At 41.8% G+C, this 19,602-nt stretch overlaps 1 protein-coding gene and 1 long non-coding RNA gene across 7 annotated transcripts in view; one reads left to right on the forward strand and one right to left on the reverse strand.

Moving 5' to 3' along the window:
• The window catches only part of MYBPC1 (myosin binding protein C1), a 175,532-nt gene that overhangs the window by 117,077 nt on the left and 38,853 nt on the right, over nt 1-19,602 (forward strand). For all 6 annotated transcript variants that reach the window (XM_043541693.1, XM_043541686.1, XM_043541699.1 and 3 more), the window contains 5 exons: nt 9,149-9,312; nt 12,865-12,997; nt 14,461-14,585; nt 15,776-15,881; nt 18,099-18,265. In XM_043541693.1, coding sequence (XP_043397628.1) covers nt 9,149-9,312; nt 12,865-12,997; nt 14,461-14,585; nt 15,776-15,881; nt 18,099-18,265 — 695 coding nt within the window. The remainder of the gene's footprint in view (nt 1-9,148; nt 9,313-12,864; nt 12,998-14,460; nt 14,586-15,775; nt 15,882-18,098; nt 18,266-19,602) is intronic.
• LOC122464790 lies at nt 390-18,819 on the reverse strand. The gene is made up of 3 exons (XR_006289173.1): nt 18,807-18,819; nt 13,307-13,309; nt 390-552 (listed from the first exon to the last, which is right to left on the reverse strand). It is a non-coding gene; the product is annotated as an uncharacterized LOC122464790 (long non-coding RNA).

The raw sequence follows: 19,602 nt of genomic DNA on the forward strand, positions 1-19,602 counted from the left end.
CAACATGTCTGTGAACCACTGATAACTACTCTCTGGGAACGGTTTTCCAACCAGTTATGCACCCACCTTATAGTAGCTCCATGTAGGTTGCATTTCCCTAGTTTGTTTATGAGAAGGTCATGCAAGACAGTATCAAAAGCTATACTGAAGACCAGATATACCACGTCTACCACTTCCTCACAAGACTTGTTATCCTGTCCAAGAAAGCTATCAGGTTGGTTTGATACGATTTGTTCTTGACAAATCCATGCTGACTGTTACTTATCACCTTATTATCTTCTAGATCTTTGCAAATTGATTGCTTTATTATTTGCTCCATTATTTTTACCGGTACAGAAGTTAAGCTGACTGATCTGTAATTCCCTGGGTTGTCCTTATTTTCTTTTTTATAGATTGGCACTATATTTGCCCTTTTCCAGTCTTCTGGAATCTCTCCAGTCTTCCATGACTTTTCAAAGATAATCACTAATGGCTCAGATATCTCCTCAGTCAGCTCCTTGAGTATTATAGGATGCATTTCATCCTATGATGACTTAAAGACATCTAATTTGTCTAAGTCCATTTTAAACTTGTTCTTTTCCTATTTCAGTCTCTGATCCTACCTCATTTTCACTGGCATTCACTCTATTAGATGTCCAGTCACAACCAACCTTCTTGGTGAAAACTGAAACAAAGAAGTCATTAAGCACCTCTGCCATTTCCACATTTTCTGTTATTATTCCCGCCTCCAGATTGAGTAATGGGCCTACCCTGTCCTTGGTCTTCCTCTTGCATCTAATGTATTTGTAGAATGTTTTCTTGTTACCCTTTATTTCCCTAGATAGTTAGATCTTGTTTTGTGCCTTGGCCTTTCTAATTTTGTCCCTACATGCTTGTGTTATTTGTTTGTATTCATCCTTTGTAATTTGACCTAGTTTCTACTTTTTGTAGGACTCTTTTTTGATTTTTAGATCATTGAAGATATCCTGGTTAAGCCATACTTCCTATCTTTCCTACACTGTGGGATACATAATTTCCTACACATGCATAATTGAAGGGAGAATTTTCCTTTAATCTCTGCTAGCACTCACCTCTGACTGAGAAAAAAACACATGCCATTAAATACATTAAAGATTGTGACGGTCTTAGATAGTATGATAACAGGGGCCATATAAATAACTTAGATATCTAAATAGCTAAACTTTTTGTCTTACAAGAAAAATAAAAATACACAATAAAACCAAGAGCAGTTTCCAACTTAACCAGTGGCAGAGCTTCCATGGAACCAACTTTCAGTATATAGTAGAAGCAGGATGTGGAAGAATTGTTTGAATTGATTCATATCCACCAGGTCTCCATTTTTTATCCTCTCTTCATTCCTAACTAGGAACTTCAATTTGATGTGTGTTCATTTAACTATCCTACTGAAACAACAAGTAACATGACCATTCTGATTGACTGTCTTGGGGTACTAATATATGGATTGCATATGGGGAGGCTTCATTGTTTTTGTGGTAATGTGAAATTGTGACTATCACTTCACTAACATAAATAATTCATTGTTTTATTTGATAAAAATATACATTAATAGAAACAGTATAACTCTTGTGTGGTTAATGGGGAAACCAAACCAACCTATTTTTAAATAGAATAAATTTTATATTGATAAGACCAGTATTTTGCCTCCACATTAAAGCTTCTGAAATTCAATATATATTTTAACAAAAGTCTAAATGCATAGAGTCTTAATGCTGCTTTTTAAAAATTATTTTGTGACACTCTCATAGGAAGTCAAACCAGTAAGCCATCTTAATGACATACTGTGTGAGGTGGTATGTCTCATCACAGCAATGGGTCAATAATGCCACGAAATTCCAAAAGGCGCCAGATCTCAAAGAGATTCAAACATTTATACTTTTTTTAAAATACATTTTTCAACAAAATGCACATCTCTCGGGTGGGGGAAATTGGATGAGATTGTGGTCTAGATAATTTACAATGGATCTGCCTGGAAAGTAATAAATGTTGTTTGCCCACTATCCACAGGTACAAATATTATAGTCTCAGAACAGAGTGTGGTTGTTCAAAGTGTCAAAATTTGTTCTTAGTTATGCAAGGTGAATAGAGAGGCTGGAATAATTGTTAAATTAGTTGAAAATCTGGACATGCTCATCCTAATTGTCAACCACTGCCTGATTTTAAAGGGGCACATTATCATCTCGGTTCATGTGGATGTGTGTGTGTGTGTAACTCTCATTAGCATTGATAGGAGTTGCACAGCTAATGGCCAGCGCAATGAGATGAGAATTCTATCCCTTAGCGCGTGTCAGCTTTTACATATGTTTGCAAGCTGGGTTTGACCTGACCTCATGCAGGAGGAATCTCATTGAAACACGACTGTTTTCAGTAAGTAGTCAGTCTCCATAAATCATAAGCACAAAACTAAAATTTGAGATATAAAATACCGTGCAATGCCAGTCTTTATATTATCTTATGAGTAATACTACCCACCATGAACATTTTGAATCATCTTTAGTTATTTCTTAAAAATACCACTGAACTACTATAAAAGCTTTAGAAACTAACAAATTTATTTGACCATAAGCTTTCGTGAACTAAAGCTCACTTCATCGGATGCATCTGATGAAGTGAGCTGTAGCTCACGAAAGCTTATGCTCAGATAAATTTGTTAGTCTCTAAGGTGCCACAAGTCCTCCTTTTCTTTTTGCGAATACAGACTAACACGGCTGCTACTCTGAAACCTATAAAAGCTTGTAAACTTTCTGGATTATATAATGGTATAGTACTGTTCCCTAGTCACTGGCCCAACCCTGCTAGACTTCTCAGAGATCCCATGATTCCTCTATACCATAAGGCAATAAAGGCTGAAGTTTCTTTTATTTTTCCATACATTTGTGTTCTTGCTCTGTTGCCAAAAGTGCTGATTCCACCAGAACCTGTCAAATTTAATCAGCCAGGACTGGTCTCAGCCAGGACGTGCTTCTGGAAAAGAAGGGTCAAGACCTTTGCTCTCTCTCCCTTATGCCCCTAAATTACACTAGCAGCTTTCTTTTTCTGAGATAATCAGTGGATCTCATCAAAATTATAATCTTATCCAGACTGCCCCATTATTCCTGCATTTAATGCTTGCCAGTTTCAAAATGGTTAACTAGTTTTTTTATCAGCTGACTCTGTTGACTCAAATATAGACTTTGAAGCTAACTACAATAAATATGATACTCTAGCTTGTTTAATATGAAATCTGATAAGCTTGAACAAACAGAACTAACTCTAGAGATCTAAGAAAATGCTTCCCATTACTAAAAATCACGGTAGGTACAGAGGTCAACATATTTGTGTCATGAGTACAGATGTCAGTGGACACATAATACCAGCCTTGTACCAAATTTAACCCCAGTCCTGCAGTCTGAGAAATACAGATGTCAGCGATGGGTACATGGGTGGTCATGCCTACTGGCTGGAGCAGGAGTCAACCTAGTGGTTAGAACAGGAGTCAGTAGCCAGGAATAGGAGCCCAGGATCAGAGCTGGACTCAGAGACCAGAAAACCAGAGTCAAGGGTCAGAGCCAAAGTCAGGAATCGGAGTAGAGGGTCAGAGCCAGGTAACCTGGAGTGAGGCATCGCAGGGGCAAGGCTGGGGCCAAGGCAGGAGCAGGGCTGAAAACAAGCAGGTACAGGAGCTAATGCAGCTGTGGGCAAATACTTTGAGTAGCCGTTGGACAAATGCTGCTGCTATGCTTAAGAGCATACCTGTTGGTTCCTTCGGCTAACTGTGATTCATTTACAAATCCTCTGTTGCTCAGTAGGGAGGTGTAGCTCGCTGGTCCCAGGTTCAGCTGCGAACCCTAATTCCTGACAGCTCGCCTGGGACCAGTGAAAAGTTCCTAGTATATCTACCATATGGATAGTCTCTTCTGGTTCCCAGGATGGGTCTTCCAGACCATAACCTTCCCAATAACCAAGTATTAGACTTTCCCTCAAACTCACCTGGAGTCAGGGATTTTTTGAACTACATACTCATCTTGCCCCTCGATGGATATGGGTGTGGGCAGGGGATTGGACAGGCAGGGAACAGGTTCTCTGTGTGTGGCTTGAGAAGGGAGGTATGGAACATGGATTAATTTCCAGTGACTTGGTAAGCTGTAGCTTGAAAGAGACCAAGTTGTTCTGTTCTATGATCATGAAGAGCCCTATGCATCAGTGATCCAGTTTAGCTGAGGGGTGGATGGATTTAAGGTTCTGGAATGGACACCCAGATCTTGTCTCCTATTGCAAGGTTGGGAACGTCTGGATGGCCCTCGTTGGCATGGCATTTATAGGCTTCCTAAGAGGTGCTTAGGTGCTCTTGGAGCTCTTGTTGTATCTGATGCAGATGGGTGACCAGCTCCACTGCTGTGGATACCAGGGAGACTGTGGGCATGAAAGCGAGGATGGAATCTGTAACTAGCATAAAACAGGTTTTGCTGAGTGGAGGCATGGGTGGAAATGTTATAAACGAACTCTGTGTATGGTAACAAGGGAAGACAATCGTAGTGTTGGTAATTTAAGTATCAGTGGAATCATTTTTCCAAGATCTGGTTAACATGTTCTGTCTGCCCACTGGGGTGAGGGTGATATAAGGGACTCCACACCAAGGATCTTGAAGAAAACCAGGAAAAAATTGTGGAGCTTGGACTTACACGACACCAGAGGGCAAACCATGAAATCAGAAAACAGTTTCCAAGAAGAAGCTAGGGCGAGAAGGAATGAAATGCTCCATCTTGGTTAGACGATCAACCACAACCAATATCACCTTGCAGCCATAGTAATTCTAATATAAAGTTCAGTGATACAGTGGACCAGGGTTGTGGCAGAATGGGCAAGAGCTGGAAGAGTTTGAGTGGCTTGGAGCATGGCTTCTTGGTCCAGGAGTAAAGAGTGCAGGAGTTTATGTAATACTGGACATCAATGCATAGGCCTGGTCACAAGAAGCTTCATGAAATAAGGTTCAGGGTTTTAGCTTGGACAAAGTGGCTGGTGAGTGGTGTATCGTGACATAATTTTAGAATTAAGAGGATAAAGTGTCCTTCTGGAACATAGACCTGTTCCTTGTAACCGACTGTCCTGTCCCTCAGTTGAAATTCTGAGTTGGTGGGGAAACAGTGGTATTTAAGATCTGACAGAGGTGGGTGCCAAACAGGTCACGAGACAAGAGAGATTGGATGGAGGACATCAGGCTACTGTCCACAATACCACTAATAAAATTAGATGAGTTAAGGACCATGGAAGGGGGTTCTGAGTCCGTTACGAGGTATTCATCTTCGCAGGATAGGGCATACACCTTCCCATTTCTTACCCTTGAGCAGTAGATCACCATGAAGTTGAACCTGGAAAAGAATAGGAACCAGCAAATCTAGTGTTGGTTAAGGCACCTGGCCATGGCAGAGGAATTCCAAGTTCTTGTGGTCTGTAAGAACCTACACCAGAAACTCAACTCCTTACAGGAGATGGTGCCATTCCTTAAAGGCTGTCTTGATTGCTAGTAGTTCTCTATCCCAGATATTGTGGTTCTTTTCTTCTGGGGTTAGTTTACAGGAGTAGAAAACATGAGGATGAAGTTGATTATAGATGCCCCTTTGCTCAGATAGCTTGTCTCCAATGGCAAAGTTGGATGCGCTGGTTTCTACTATAAATGGACCAGGTGGAGTTGGAGTGGACCAGGATGGGTGCTGATGTAAAAGCCCTCTTTAAGTGGTCAAAGATGAGTTGAGCCTTTGGGGACCAGAAGGACTGAGCTCCTTTCCGGAAGAGTGCCATCAGCGGAGCTATCAGAAAAGTTTCAAATGTACTTCTAGTAAAGGCTGGCAAAGCCTCAGAACTGCTGCACCCCACCATGTGTCCCTTGGTCTGTCCAGTTAGAGATGGTGGCTACCTTGCAGGGCCATGGTTAGTTCCCCATGGGAAATAATGTTACCTAGGAACTCGATCATATTCTGATCAAATTCACGCTTTTCTAATTTTGCATAGAGATGATTCAGATGAAGCCTCTCCATGACGTGGCACGCATGTTGATGATGAAGAGTCTGGTCTTCAGAAAACATGAGGCTATCATTGAGTTATACAACAAGAAACTGATACAGCACCTCTATATTTATATCATTGATAAAATGTTGGAAGGTCACTGGGGCATTGCACAGCATGAAGGGCATCACCAGATATTCCAGTGTCCATACTGGGTGTGAAAGGCAGCATTCCACTCATCCCCTTCCAAAACCAGAACAAGGTTTTAGTCTCCATGGAGGTCTAGTTTGGTAAAGACCCTGGCAGAGCGAAGTTGCTCAAAGTATTTGTTGATAAGCAACAGGGAGTACTGATTCTGGGTGGTTATTTTATTCAACTCCCAGTTGTCCACACAGTATCACAGAAAATCATCTTTCTTGACCACAAAAAAGGATGGGACATAGAAGGACAGATGATCCCCTTTTCCAGGTTCCCTCAGAGATAGACTCTGAGTGCCTGTAGTTCTGGTTCAGCAAGAGAGTAGATACACCCAAAGGGAGCCTCGGCTCTGGGCTGAAGGTTTATAGCACAATCAACAAGAAGGCAGGACATCAGCCTTCTTGCTGTTGGGGCCAGCTGGGACACCTTCAAGCTGGGTCCTCCTGTTCCAAAGTCTTTAGGGTGGGGCTGGACTCACTCAGAGGGAGAAACTCTAATCTACAACTGGGCTCAGGAAAGCAGGACTGCTGGAAGTACAGGGAATTAAAATGCACCATGCTTGATCCCCAAATGATGTGGGGATTGTGTGTCACAAGCCATGTGATGCTAAGAATGATTGGAAAGTGTCGGAAATGGACCAAACCAAACTGAAAGGACTTATGATGACCCTGATGAGTGGTGACCTCCAAGGGTGACCTCCTGTGTGACTGGGCCTAAACGTAGGGGAGAACTGTTGATGGTCTCCATGCAGTCATGGCCTTCTGCAGTGTCAGAATCTTGTGTTTTAGGGAAAATTCTAGGTCCAGTTCCTGGAGGCACCAGTGGTTCCAGGCTGAGCTCTGTCATTGGGGATGTCATAGACAGAGCAGGAGCTGAAGGTGTGTTGAGCATTGATTAGATGCCATCAAGGTGCCTGAGGACCACTGTAGGAGCCATTAATGGGAGCAAAGGGGAAGTGCTAGCCTCACCCAGATCCCTCTGCTGGTGCTGGAACCTGGCATTTTCTCTGCCATCCCTTTGCCATACAACTCAAGGCAAAGTGTCTTGGTCCTCTGCAGTAGAGGCATAGCCCTGATGTCCCCTGTTGATCTTTCTCTGCATCAGAGAGATGGGGTCAGGCTGTGTCCAGTTGCATGGGCTCAGACTGTGGGGTGGGTATGGAAGGTTTTCTGACCAATGCCAAGGAGCCACTTCTTTTCTTGTTGGCATGCCCACAGGCAGTTGTCTATCTTAATGCGAAAAAGGCATCCAAGTTGGTCGGAGCTTCCGCGCACACAAGCTTGCCTTTGATCTTGTTGTTCAGATGGAGCCAGAAATGGTAGCACTGTGCAGCTTTGTACCACTTGGTGTCTGTCACGAGGTGCTGAAACTCCGTAGCTGATTGATTGGCATCCCAGTCTCAGGGTCTGGAGCATAGCTTGTGCCATGAATGTTCAATTTGAGTCATCAAAATTATTTCCATCATGTGGACAGAATTCTTGAATTGGCCCAAAAAAGGGCTGTATTTTTCCCATAGTGGAGAGGCCCAGACCTGCACCTCCCTGGTCAGCAAACTGATGATGAGCCCCACTCTGGACCAATCCATGGCGTAAATTCGCAGGCATAATAGAAACAGGAGCCGACAATGGTTCAGGAAGTCACAGAACTTTCCATGGTGTCCATCAAACTTGCCTGGTAAATGAATCTTCAATTCTTTAAGGTCCTTGTGCCAGGCTTGAGTATGTAAAGGCAGTGTTCTGCTCCTGCAGAGTGCTAATCTGGGTTTGTAAATTCTGCAAGGCATCGACCAATGCCAACAAAGGGATGTTAGTTTCTGTGGCATCCATCCTGGAAGAGGAAGCTACCCCAATTTTGGTTTTGGGCTGCGCAAACTGTCAGAGACCAGAATGTGGGTTGTCATACCTAGCAATCAGAGCAGGAGTCCAGCCTAGTGAAGGACCTGGGGTCAGTAGTCCGGAATAGGAACCTAGAGTCAGAAGTCAGGAATTGGAGCTGAGGGCCAGAGCTGGGTTACCTGAATTGAGGCAAGGCAGGAGCAGGGCTGGGGCCAAGCCAGGAGCAGGAACTAATGCAGCTGTGGGCGAATGCGTTGAGCAGCCATTGGCCTAATGCTGGTCCTACGTTTAAGACCACACTGTTAGTTCCTTCAGGCAGTCTGGCCAATCAGGTAATTCTCTTGCAAGCCAAGTGTGATTCAGCTACAAGTCCTCTGTTGCTCACTAGGGAGGTGAAGCTAGTCTGTCCCAGGCTCAGCTGCAAGCACTAATTCCTGACAACAGGTGTACCCTTATGCCGATGACTTCAGTGAGGTTCTGTGTGTGTCCCTGCTACCAGAAACAATTGCAGAATTGTGGTCTACATTCAAAGAATAAAGGCCTCTTTTATAACTATAGAATTTATACACTACACTGTGATCTCAGTTATGTTGGTGTAAATCACAAGTGACTTCACTGAAGTCAATGAAGTTACAGCAGTATGAGAAACTGGTTTATGTGAGATCAGAATCAAGCCTTATTATACTACTGTATTTTCAAATATTTTTTTCCTTAGGATGTAAAATTTCCCACAGATTGATGATACTTGGACATCCCAAAAAAGAACCTTGGATTCAAACTTCTCCAAAATACAGGAGAAGTTGGGATCAGGATCTGAATTTCATAGTTAGCCATCCGTCTATAAGAGACAAAACCAGAACCCTTGATTTAGTTACCTCATGTTCTGTGAAAAAGTTTGAATCCAGAACTAACCTGAGGTTAGGTTTGAATCCAGAACCCAGCTCCGGTCCATCCTCAAGTGAATCAAAACTTTGATTTAAATCTTCAAATCTTAACCAAAACTTTTCTAATCTCACCCTAGATTTAATACCCACTTGTCCCTTTCTTTTCTAATGCACTGAAGTCTCATTAACTGTGCTACATAAAAAAAAAAATTATTTTTTTACTACTGTTAGGGAGATTAAACAAGAGGAAGAGCCAGAGATAGATGTGTGGGAGCTCCTGAAGAATGCTAATCCCAATGAATATGAGAAGATTGCATTTCAGTACGGTATCACTGATCTGAGAGGCATGTTAAAACGTCTGAAACGCATGCGCAGAGAAGAGAAGAAGAGTGCAGGTATGACTTCTTGCAAGAGAGGGTGAGGCAAAGTCTGTGAAATATATGGAGACAAGCTCTAAACTGATTTACACACAGTGAAACTCCACTCAAGTTGTACAGGGAGTAAACCAGAGGCAGGTTTTGGTTCACAGTGCTTAACATAAAAGCCACATACCATTCGGTATTTATCACTAATGTCCTGTGTGCCAAATTGCGGTTCTTAATTGAGCACAACTCCCATTGACTTGCAAGGGAGTTTTGCTTGGTTAAGGACTGCGTAATTTAGACTCTATGTTAGGAGTAACACTTTAGTATTCCTCAACTTTAATAATCTAAACATCTTATTTGCTCTTCGCCATTTATTTTTGTACTTAATTTTGAAACTTCGCTCAGCTTCACTGAGATCCTGGCTAGTGCACAAACACTCCTTTGGGTGCAGGGGTAGGCTGATTCAGGACTGTCCTTCCCTACCCAAGATGCTTAGTAATGCAAATAGTGCAACATATGTACATGCACACAATTCTGTCCAAGGTAACTGTCTGGAAGGTGCTTGTATACCGGGGCACTTCTCAGTTTCATTCCAGATACTTGTGTTGCTCCATTGGTTCCTCAGAGAATTCCCCTTATGTCGAAGATATCTCCCTCCCAGAACACAGGTCAGGAAGCATTCCCAGAGAAAAGGGAGCATGGCCAAGGCCTTATTGTATCCCAGTGATCCCTATCTATTGGATCAGTCCACTGGGGCCACTGGCAGATGGGTGTGAGTTAGAGCAGTCTTTAAAGTGCTCTAACTTATGCCAGAGACTGGAGAAACCCCTGGCCAGTAACAGTATTGAGGGACCATAAAGATGATATAAGGGCCACCTTTGCTCAGTCTCTCTGGTTCTGCATTGAGCACAGTTTGGCCACACCAGATATTCTAGGCCAATAAATCCAGAAATAATGTACATTTATTTAACTATGTCGAGTACTACCAGAAGTAAAATAAATGGTTCTGCTGCTTCAGTCTTGCTTGGAAATTTAAAATTATCTACTGTCATTTACACAATCAGAGATCCATTTTTTTTCCTTGGCTGTTAAAAGCAATTGGATTTAAACTGTCCCTTCGTACTATAATATGGTTCAACTCTTCTAACATACAAACTCATAATGAATGTTATAGAAAAGGTCATTCTCTCACTCCTATTTACCTTTTCATAAAACATAAACAAGGGGACAGTCCATGTAAATGAAGAGCAACATATTTAAAATTAATAAAAAGAAATACTTATGGTATTTTTTTAAAGATAGCATTTAATTAATTTGTAGAATTTATTGCCAAAAGATATTATTGAAGTGATGAACTTAGTGTGATTCAAAAGGGATTAAGCATATGTCTGAATAAACTTGATCTAAACTGGCACAAAAATTTACATACAACATCAAACCTCTGCTTCTGGATAGAAGTCAGCCACCAAATTCCTGAGGTCAGGGAGAAGTTACCCATCTCCATCACCATAGCCATGTTATTGCACAATTGACTTTTATGGGTACTGTTCCTCATCTGATGAAGCATCTGGCACTGGCCAGTGTTGAAGGAGAGAGTATTGGACTAAATGGGCCTTTGATCTGTACCACTGTGGTAGTTCCTCTGTTCGGTGGAACTCTATCTAAAGGAGGAGAGGCAGGTGGAGCCATGCAGGGAGAATCTTCAGCTTCCCTCCCAGTCCTGGTGCAGGAGCAGTGCTGGGAATCAAAGCAGGAACTGCAGAGTTGGCAGGAACAGCTTCACCCCAGCTACACACAAGGACATTTGAATCTTTTAGCAGGAAGAATGGGAAAGGAATACAAACTGCTCCAAGGGGTGAAGGACCAGGATGTCCCTCAGCACCTGCAGCAACTCTGATTAGCTGCCTTTTCTATTCTCTCACTCTCTGGGGAGAGGCTGCCTAACCAATGAGGTTTTTTCTGCTGCTGGGGTTTTCCTTGCAGACCTGTAGGAGAGTCTGAAAACCTATAGACCTTGGGGAAAATCTTTAGCTTTGGCAGATCTGTAGAGACCTTTCTTCTCACCCCCCACTAATTGCACTATAAACTGAGTGTCAGTTTCAGGGTAACTGCACCTGTATCCCCACCTCCATGGTCCACTCCAGGAGATCCCAGTCAAGTTTCAGGTGTTCAGCTGCCACCTGTCTCTGGGAAGGAACCCTGCTGCCACTCCCTTCTGACAGGGGGTTTTAAGGCTGCACAACTTCCTGCCTTACTCTGTGATATTCCCAGCAAGCCAGTTTGCCTTGCAGTCAGTGCCTGTGCATTGTTTTTTCTCTCTGTGGGCTATGAACAATGTATTGACAACAGTTACAAGTTACCACACAGCTCTTGCTAAGCAAGCACATTTATTCTTAAGGTAAAAGCATTACAGAGAAAACATAAAAAACAATGGAAGTTCCTATGCGTATGCTAAAAGCTTATCAGAGGTCACCCGTCAGTTTTATGAGGCCCTAGTAAGCCAAAGTCTCTCCAATCCTTTTGCAAGGGAGAAGCCCCCCTTTCCCCCTTAAAAAGAAGGTCCTGAGTCAACTTAAACACACCACTTTTAAGCCAAAATGTTTGTTTTCTTTGTTTTCATAGTCTCTAGAAACTCAGTTTGAACTGGAATATGTAAACCTCCCCAAGGGAAGATACCTTTCTGGAGGTGTTTACAACATGAGTGATTTACCTTACTCACCCCCTCCCGCATACACACACAGTTCTAGTTCCTGAAGGAGCTGTGGTAACCCTCCCTCCTGGAGTAGAAACACAATCATACATATAATCCCTGACCCACAGTGATACTTAAATTTAATACAATCTGCTCCCCCAAAGATACTGCATGAGGTTGCAATTGCTGTCACACCGAGACTGACTACACTGTAATTAGCTATGAACAATTTATCTGTGGGAACATTTTCTTCACTTTCAGTCCACTGGGGACATGTTCCTCTGAGTCTCACTTCTGTGCCTGAATGTAAATAAAAACCCAAAGTGAAATTCTCTTGAAACCTCTAGGCTTTACCATGTTTAAATGAAGTGAAACCATACATTTGATATGATTTTTATACAAAGCCACAAATTGGCCCAAAATTATAACTCAGACCAGGTTTTGCTTAAGCAGATTTGCAAACTTGAATGAATCCTTTGACAAACCTCATTAGAGTTTTGAGCTTGTAATGAATTTGAAACTGGACTACTTTTGCCTGGTTTCAGGTATTTTTATAATGCTTTGTACAGTTCCACTATAAAAGGAACTGCAGTTTGCTTATGCCAATCCATTGAAACAATTTGGGACTTTCATTCACTCTTAGGCAAACCACAAAGTGCTCACTCTGACAAAAGGAAATTCAGTGGGAATTTTACCTGAGTAAGGACTTCAGGGTTGGCCTAAGTAGCAATAACAACAACAACAGAGAGTTACATCGTAGTTAAGTTCATTATAAATGGTTCCATGTTATGTACTGTATCAGTCCCAGTTGGGTTTTGCATTATGCAATGTCGTTATAACATGCAAATTTTCATTTGTTTCTCCTCTTCTTTTCATACACCCTGCAACAGCTTTTTCCAAAATTCTGGATCCTGCATATCAGGTGGATAAAGGAGGTAAAGTAAGGTTTGTGGTGGAGTTGGCAGATCCAACGGTGGAGCTCAAGTGGTATAAAAATGGCCAAGAAATACGACCAAGTACAAAGTAAGTGATTTTTACTAAACACGTCAAATAAATTCCACACACTTTCTCGCTGAACTAACACATTGCATCTTCCCTTAACGCTGGATTTGTTTTGTGTAGATTTACCCCTCTTGGTGACCAAGCTCACACCAACTTCTTTTGCAGACTGTTTATCATAATCAAACTACATATAAGTTATATGCACGCTGTAAAGGTGCCAGTGAACTATAGTTCAAAGAACAATCCACAGTATGCTTCAGTATTAATATAGAGTGTTCTCTGCATCCCCAGGAATAGAGAGGAATGTAAACTATATTCCCACAACAAAACATACTGAACTATACTCTGCCCTCTAATCTGTAAGGGATTGGGAAATGGTATGGTCAGAATTACTCCATAGCGGTTCTGCAGCGTGACTTGGAGGAGAGATGGCTGGCTTTATATACCAGACCATGCGTCATGTCACCGGGAGGGTGGAGGGGAGTCTATAAATTAGGGGAGTGGTGGCTGGGAAGATAGGGGAGGGAGCAGGTATGTCCAATGCTCCTTGAATCAATTATCGCTTATGCTAAGGTCAGCACCACTTATTATCTATCAATGGATAAGGTCAAGGTGACCCTGCTCCCAGGAACAGCAAAATGTACTCAACTCAAAATCCCAGTACACTGCTTGCATTAGCCTGCCAAGAACATCCTTACCAGCAAGGCCCCTGTACAGAGGACTCAGTGAGTAGCTTTCCCTTCTCAGTATTAGCCGGTGCAGGATTTGGCCCAGTATTAAATGACCGCCATCATGCAGAAAGTCTAGGCGTCTTTTCTTTAATCCCTTAATCTGCCTTGACCGATTCAGGGTTCCACCACAGGCTGATTTGTGGACACCCATCCTGCAGACGCTGAACTGAAACCACCAACTCATTTCACACAGGCTGCAGAACCTCTGTCAAATGCTAATAAGTTTTGGACATTACTGAGGTGAAGCAAATCTGAACCAGTGACATAAAGGTGAAATGCTCCATATCCCGTTACAACTCCCCTGAGCCATCTGGCCTACCAATAATGGTAACTTCTTCACCTCAGCTGTTATTGTACCTCAAAAACCTGTTAAGAGTGTCAGAATGAAGCCTAGGCTCCTGTTACTGGTTATTTTTACCTTTACTGGTCTAGGACTTCAGATACCCACTTTGTTCTGCTATCTTCAAGAGCCAGTTTACAATTATTTTTCCAAATAATTGTGGCTGGGATTTTCAAATGTGCCAAAGGAGTTAGGTGCAAAACAAGCCTATAGCTTTTCTTGCTACTAGGTATTTACTACCACATCTCCATCCTTGTTAAGGCTGGAGAAGACCTTTCAGGCCATCCACTCCAAAGCCATGCACAAAACAGGCTTTCCCCCCACAATAATCCCTTGAACATTTTGTAGTTAAAAGGAGAACAAAAGAGACCAAGTTTTTCTAACTCTGGGTTGCTCTGTGCAAATTCAAACAGGTACATTTTTGAGCACAAAGGTAACCAGCGAATTTTGTTCATCAATAACTGCACAATGGCAGATGACGCCCGCTATCATGTGACGACTGGTGATGAGAAATGCTCCACAGAACTGTTTGTAAGAGGTAGCGTACATCATCTTGCTTTTTAGTTTTAATACAGCAGGCCAGATCCTTAACTGTTGTAAATTGGCATGGCTCAGTCTATTGGAACAATGGTGATTTACATCAGGTGAGGCTCTGGCCCAGGGTGTGTCTGTATGTCCTGTCCTGTCCTCCCCATCCCCTACGATCTCTCTCTATCTCTTTGACAACCTTACTGATTCTTCTTTCCTCCACCTCTTAGTGTTTTAGTGGTAACTTCAGCACATAGAAGTTTTGTGAAGCTGTGATCCTCTGTAGGTTGCAACGTATTTTGGGGATCCACTGACTACAGTGTTAGCCTTCCTAGCAGCACAGAGATTTGATGATACTCAGTAGACTCAAGCCAACTGAACTTTTGAAAATCATCACAAACCAATCTTTCCAGCTGTAGATTTAGGCCACTGACCTTAAGAGAAAACTCTTCTTTCTCTCAAGAGCATGGATTGGTGGCTGGTTCTCCAAGTCTCCCTGCATTTGTGCTGTTAACATTCTTATTGGAATCACTGATGGTGCTACTGGTGCACAAGCAGGAAACTGAGTAAAAGGCAAGCCTTTTGGTTAAAGCTGCATTAGAAAATTGAAGGGAAACTCCTGTTTGTAGGAAGAAAAATTACAGGAAAAGAAAAGCCATTTCATATATATCAAAAAGCTATTTAAAACAATAGTGACTAAAAACTCTATCAAATAGTTGTCTGTGTCCTTTTAAATTAATGTAGTACAAGGGTTGTATTCTTTCTTGCTTATTAAGTTGACTTGAGTTTTAACAAGCAGGGATGCATCTAGCCTATGAAGATTCAATACTATGCCATTCCCATCGCAGCGTATGATGAGAACATTGTACTCTGGGGGATGGAGGGCTTTTAGGAAAGTAGGAATGTGGATCTGCACTTAATCCATTTAGGTTAACACACTGTTTGTAAAATGGATTAAGAGGTAGGTTTTTCTTTTAACTGACTCCAGATCTTGCAATAACTATACCTGCTATTTGTACATGGGCCATCTTCTTACTGATTTCAAGTAGAAAAAAACCGAAGTCTTAGCCAATATCTTAAGAAGATGATTGACATTAGAATTTTTAAAATATAATTATTTTCTGTACTGTTACAATACATTTTTCTATTTTGTTTAGTTCTGTTTCTGAAACATAAAACCATATTTTTTTCTCATCATAGAGCCCCCAGTGGTGGTGACCAAGGCCCTGGAAGACCTGAATACCTATGTTGGTGAAAGAGTAGAATTATCCTGTGAAGTATCTGAAGAGGATGCAAATGTGAAATGGTAAACCACTTTCATCCACCTCAGAGTAGATGCTGTTTTCTCCAAGAATGAAAAGTGCAGTGTCTTAAGGACCATTTAATCTTCTGTGTATATAAACCTGAAATGTGACTAGAAAAGATCAGAAAATATTGTTTTTAAAAATACTGTGACAGCAATAATATGTTTTTAGTTTAATGAATTCCTTAATGAATTAAACTAATAATAATAATTAAACTCCCTGAAAAAGCACAAGAGCAAATCCACACAGACACACCCCTAGAACCCCAAACAGGGGTATTCTATCTGCTACCCAAGATCCATAAACCTGGAAATCCTGGACGCCCCATCATCTCAGGCATTGGCACCCTGACAGCAGGATTGTCTGGCTATGTAGGCTCCTCAGGCCCTACGCTACCAGCACTCCCCGCTATCTTTGAGACACCCCTGACTTCCTGAGGAAACTACAGTCCATCGGTGATCTTCCTGAAAACACCATCCTAGCCACTATGGATATAGAAGCCCTCTACACTAATGTTCCGCACAAAGATGGACTACAAGCCGTCAGGAACAGTATCCCCGATAATGTCACGGCAAACCTGGTGGCTGAACTTTGTTACTTTTTCCTCACCCATAACTATTTCACATTTGGGGACAATGTATACCTTCACATCAGCGGCACCACTATGGGTACCCGCATGGCCCTACAGTACGCCAACATTTTTATGGCTGACTTAGAACAATGCTTCCTCAGCTCTTGTCCCCTAATGCCCCTACTCTACTTGCGCTACACTGATGACATCTTCATTATCTGGACCCATGGAAAAGAAGCCATTGAGGAATTCCACCATGATTTCAACAATTTCCATCCCACCATCAACCTCAGCCTGGACCAGTCCACACAAGAGATCCACTTCCTGGACACTATGGTGCTAATAAGTGATGGTCACATAAACACCACCTTGTACCGGAAACCTACTGACCGCTATACTTACCTACATGCCTCCAGCTTTCATCCAGACCAAACCACACGATCCATTGTCTACAGCCAAGCTCCAAGATACAACCACATTTGCTCCAATCCCTCAGACAGAGACAAACACCTACAAGATCTCTATCAAGCATTCTTACAACTACAATACCCACCTGCTGAAGTGAAGAAACAGATTGACAGAGCCAGAAGAGTACCCAGAAGTCACCTACTACAGGACAGGCCCAACAAAGACACGTTCTTGTCAACTGCTGGAAATGGCCCATCTTGATTATCACTACAAAAGGTTTTTTGTTTTTTTTCCCCCCTCTCTCCTGCTGGTAATAGCTCACCTTAACTGATCACTCTCATTATAGCATGTATGCTAACACCCATTGTTTCATAGAATCATAGAATATCAGAGTTGGAAGGGACCTCTGGAGGTCATCTAGTCCAACCCCCTGCCCAGAGCAGGACCAATCCCCAACTAAATCATCCCAGCCAGGGCTTTGTCAAGCCTGACCTTAAAAACTTCTAAGGAAGGGGATTCCACCACCTCCCTAGGTAAAGCATTCCAGTGTTTCACCACCCTCCTAGTGAAAATATTTTTCCTAACGTCCAACCTAAACCTCCCCCACTGCAACTTGAGACCATTACTCCTTGTCCTGTCATCTGCTATCACTGAGAATAGTCTAGATCCATCCTCTTTGGATCCACCTTTCAGGTAGTTAAAAGCAGCTATCAAATCCCCCCTCATTCTTCTCTTCTGTAGACCAAACAATCCCAGTTCCCTCAGCCTCTCCTCATAACTCATGTGTTCCAGACCCCTAATCATTTTTGTTGCCCTTTGCTGGACTCTCTCCAATTTTTCCACATCCTTCTTGTAGTGTGGGTATCAAAACTGGACACAGTACTCCAGATGAGGCCTCACCAATGTCGAATAGAGGGGAACGCTCACGTCCCTCGATCTGCTGTTTCACGTTCTCTGTGTATATAAAATCATCCTAGTGTATTTTCCATTGCATGCATCCGATGAAGTGGGCGGTAACCCACGAAAGCTTATGCTCAAATAAATTTGTTAGTCTCTTTGGTGCCACAAGTACTCCTTTTCTTTTTAATGAATTAGTTCATTTAAATCTTTTCTCTTGCCCTATGTTCTACAAAAGCTTCTCTTAATCTCTTCAGGATACTTATTCATGCAGAACTTGCTTGATATAGTATTAGCAATGGTAAATTTCATTAAGGAAGTAATATTTATTATCCTCTATCAGGTTTAAGAATGGTGTGGAGCTGACCAATGAACCTAGATCTCGATACCGACTTAAGGTTGATGGTAAAAAACACACTCTGATCATAGATGAAGCTACAAAAGCAGACAATGCAACCTATTCAGTGATGACAACTGGAGGGCAATCAGCTGCTAAGCTTGCAGTTGATTGTAAGTACTGTACATCTTTCTATTTGTGCTTGAAATTTTACTCCTGTAACAGAACTGTTTTCCTAGTACACTATTGCTATTTGCCTATTTCTATGAGTCTACTGGGAAACCCAACCAACATATTTATTTATTTATTATTTGTATTACCGTAGTGCGTAGGAGTCCTAGTCATTGACCAAGACGCCATTGAGCTGTGTGCTTTAGAAACACAGAACAAAAAGACAGTCCTTGTCCCAAGGTGCTTACAATCTAATTATAAGACACCGGACAACAGTTGAAAACAGGCACAAGGAGGAGCATAACGATACAATGAGTATTGCTCATCATGATAGACAGTGGTTCCAACTGATTTTTCTCATAGTGATTTTTCTATTGCTAATCTCCAGGATCAGTGCATTGCATTCTTTTCCTTTGGCTATTATGGGGGTTAACAGATAAGTAAGTAGGGCTGGTTGAAAAATTTCAGTCAAAACATTTTTGATGAAAAATTGGGTTTTTGACAAACTTAAATTTTTCACAGAAGGTGTCTGCTTTTCTCAACATTTTTAACTTTTTCATTAGAAAATCAAAAGGCAATTTTTTTTCACCCAAAACCAGAAAAAAAACCAGCGTTTTTTTTATGAAGGGTCAACATTTTCCATGGGGAGAATAAGCCTTTTCCAACCAGCTCTGTAAGTATGAGTAGTGCTACTAGGAACTAGTTCCCTAATCCCCAACCCTTAGACTTGTCGTCAGAAAAAAGAATAGAAACAATATTGAAAATACAACGTAGAAATACATGCAATTAACCTCCCACACTGGGGTTTTGGCAATATATCTTTAAAAGTGGCTAGAATATACGTTTTCTAGCCAAGCATATGCACATTTGCAGTTTACTGCTTTTTTACTTTAGGGCAAGTGTTGAAAATTATTGTAACATACTTTTAATCATTTTGTAAGTGTGTGTGTGTGTGTTTATGACAGAATATAATTTAGCAGAGTTCATTCTCTTTCTTCTAGACCTATTAAGTCCTGCAGTGTTTGCGAACATGTCCCATTTTTGGTTAATCTATTTCAACAGGTCAAGATAATAGCTATCAGGAGTATGGTTGGCTGTGAAAATTATTAATATACACAAATTTTCATCTCTGGTTCACCAGTCTGAATCTGGTCCATGTTGCAAGTGAGAGAAAGCCACTACCATCTTATAAGTGATCACTGGTATATATAAATTTAAATTTGTGGTCTCACTACAATTACTAGTGGAAGAGATGTACCATCTGTCCTATGAAGGTGGTCCCTCATTGACATGTTGTTAAGGAAAGCATGCACAGTGTTTGCCCATTCCTTGCCTGTTT

The sequence above is a fragment of the Chelonia mydas genome, chromosome 1 (assembly GCF_015237465.2).
Source record: "Chelonia mydas isolate rCheMyd1 chromosome 1, rCheMyd1.pri.v2, whole genome shotgun sequence".
Taxonomy (NCBI): Eukaryota; Metazoa; Chordata; order Testudines; family Cheloniidae; genus Chelonia; species Chelonia mydas.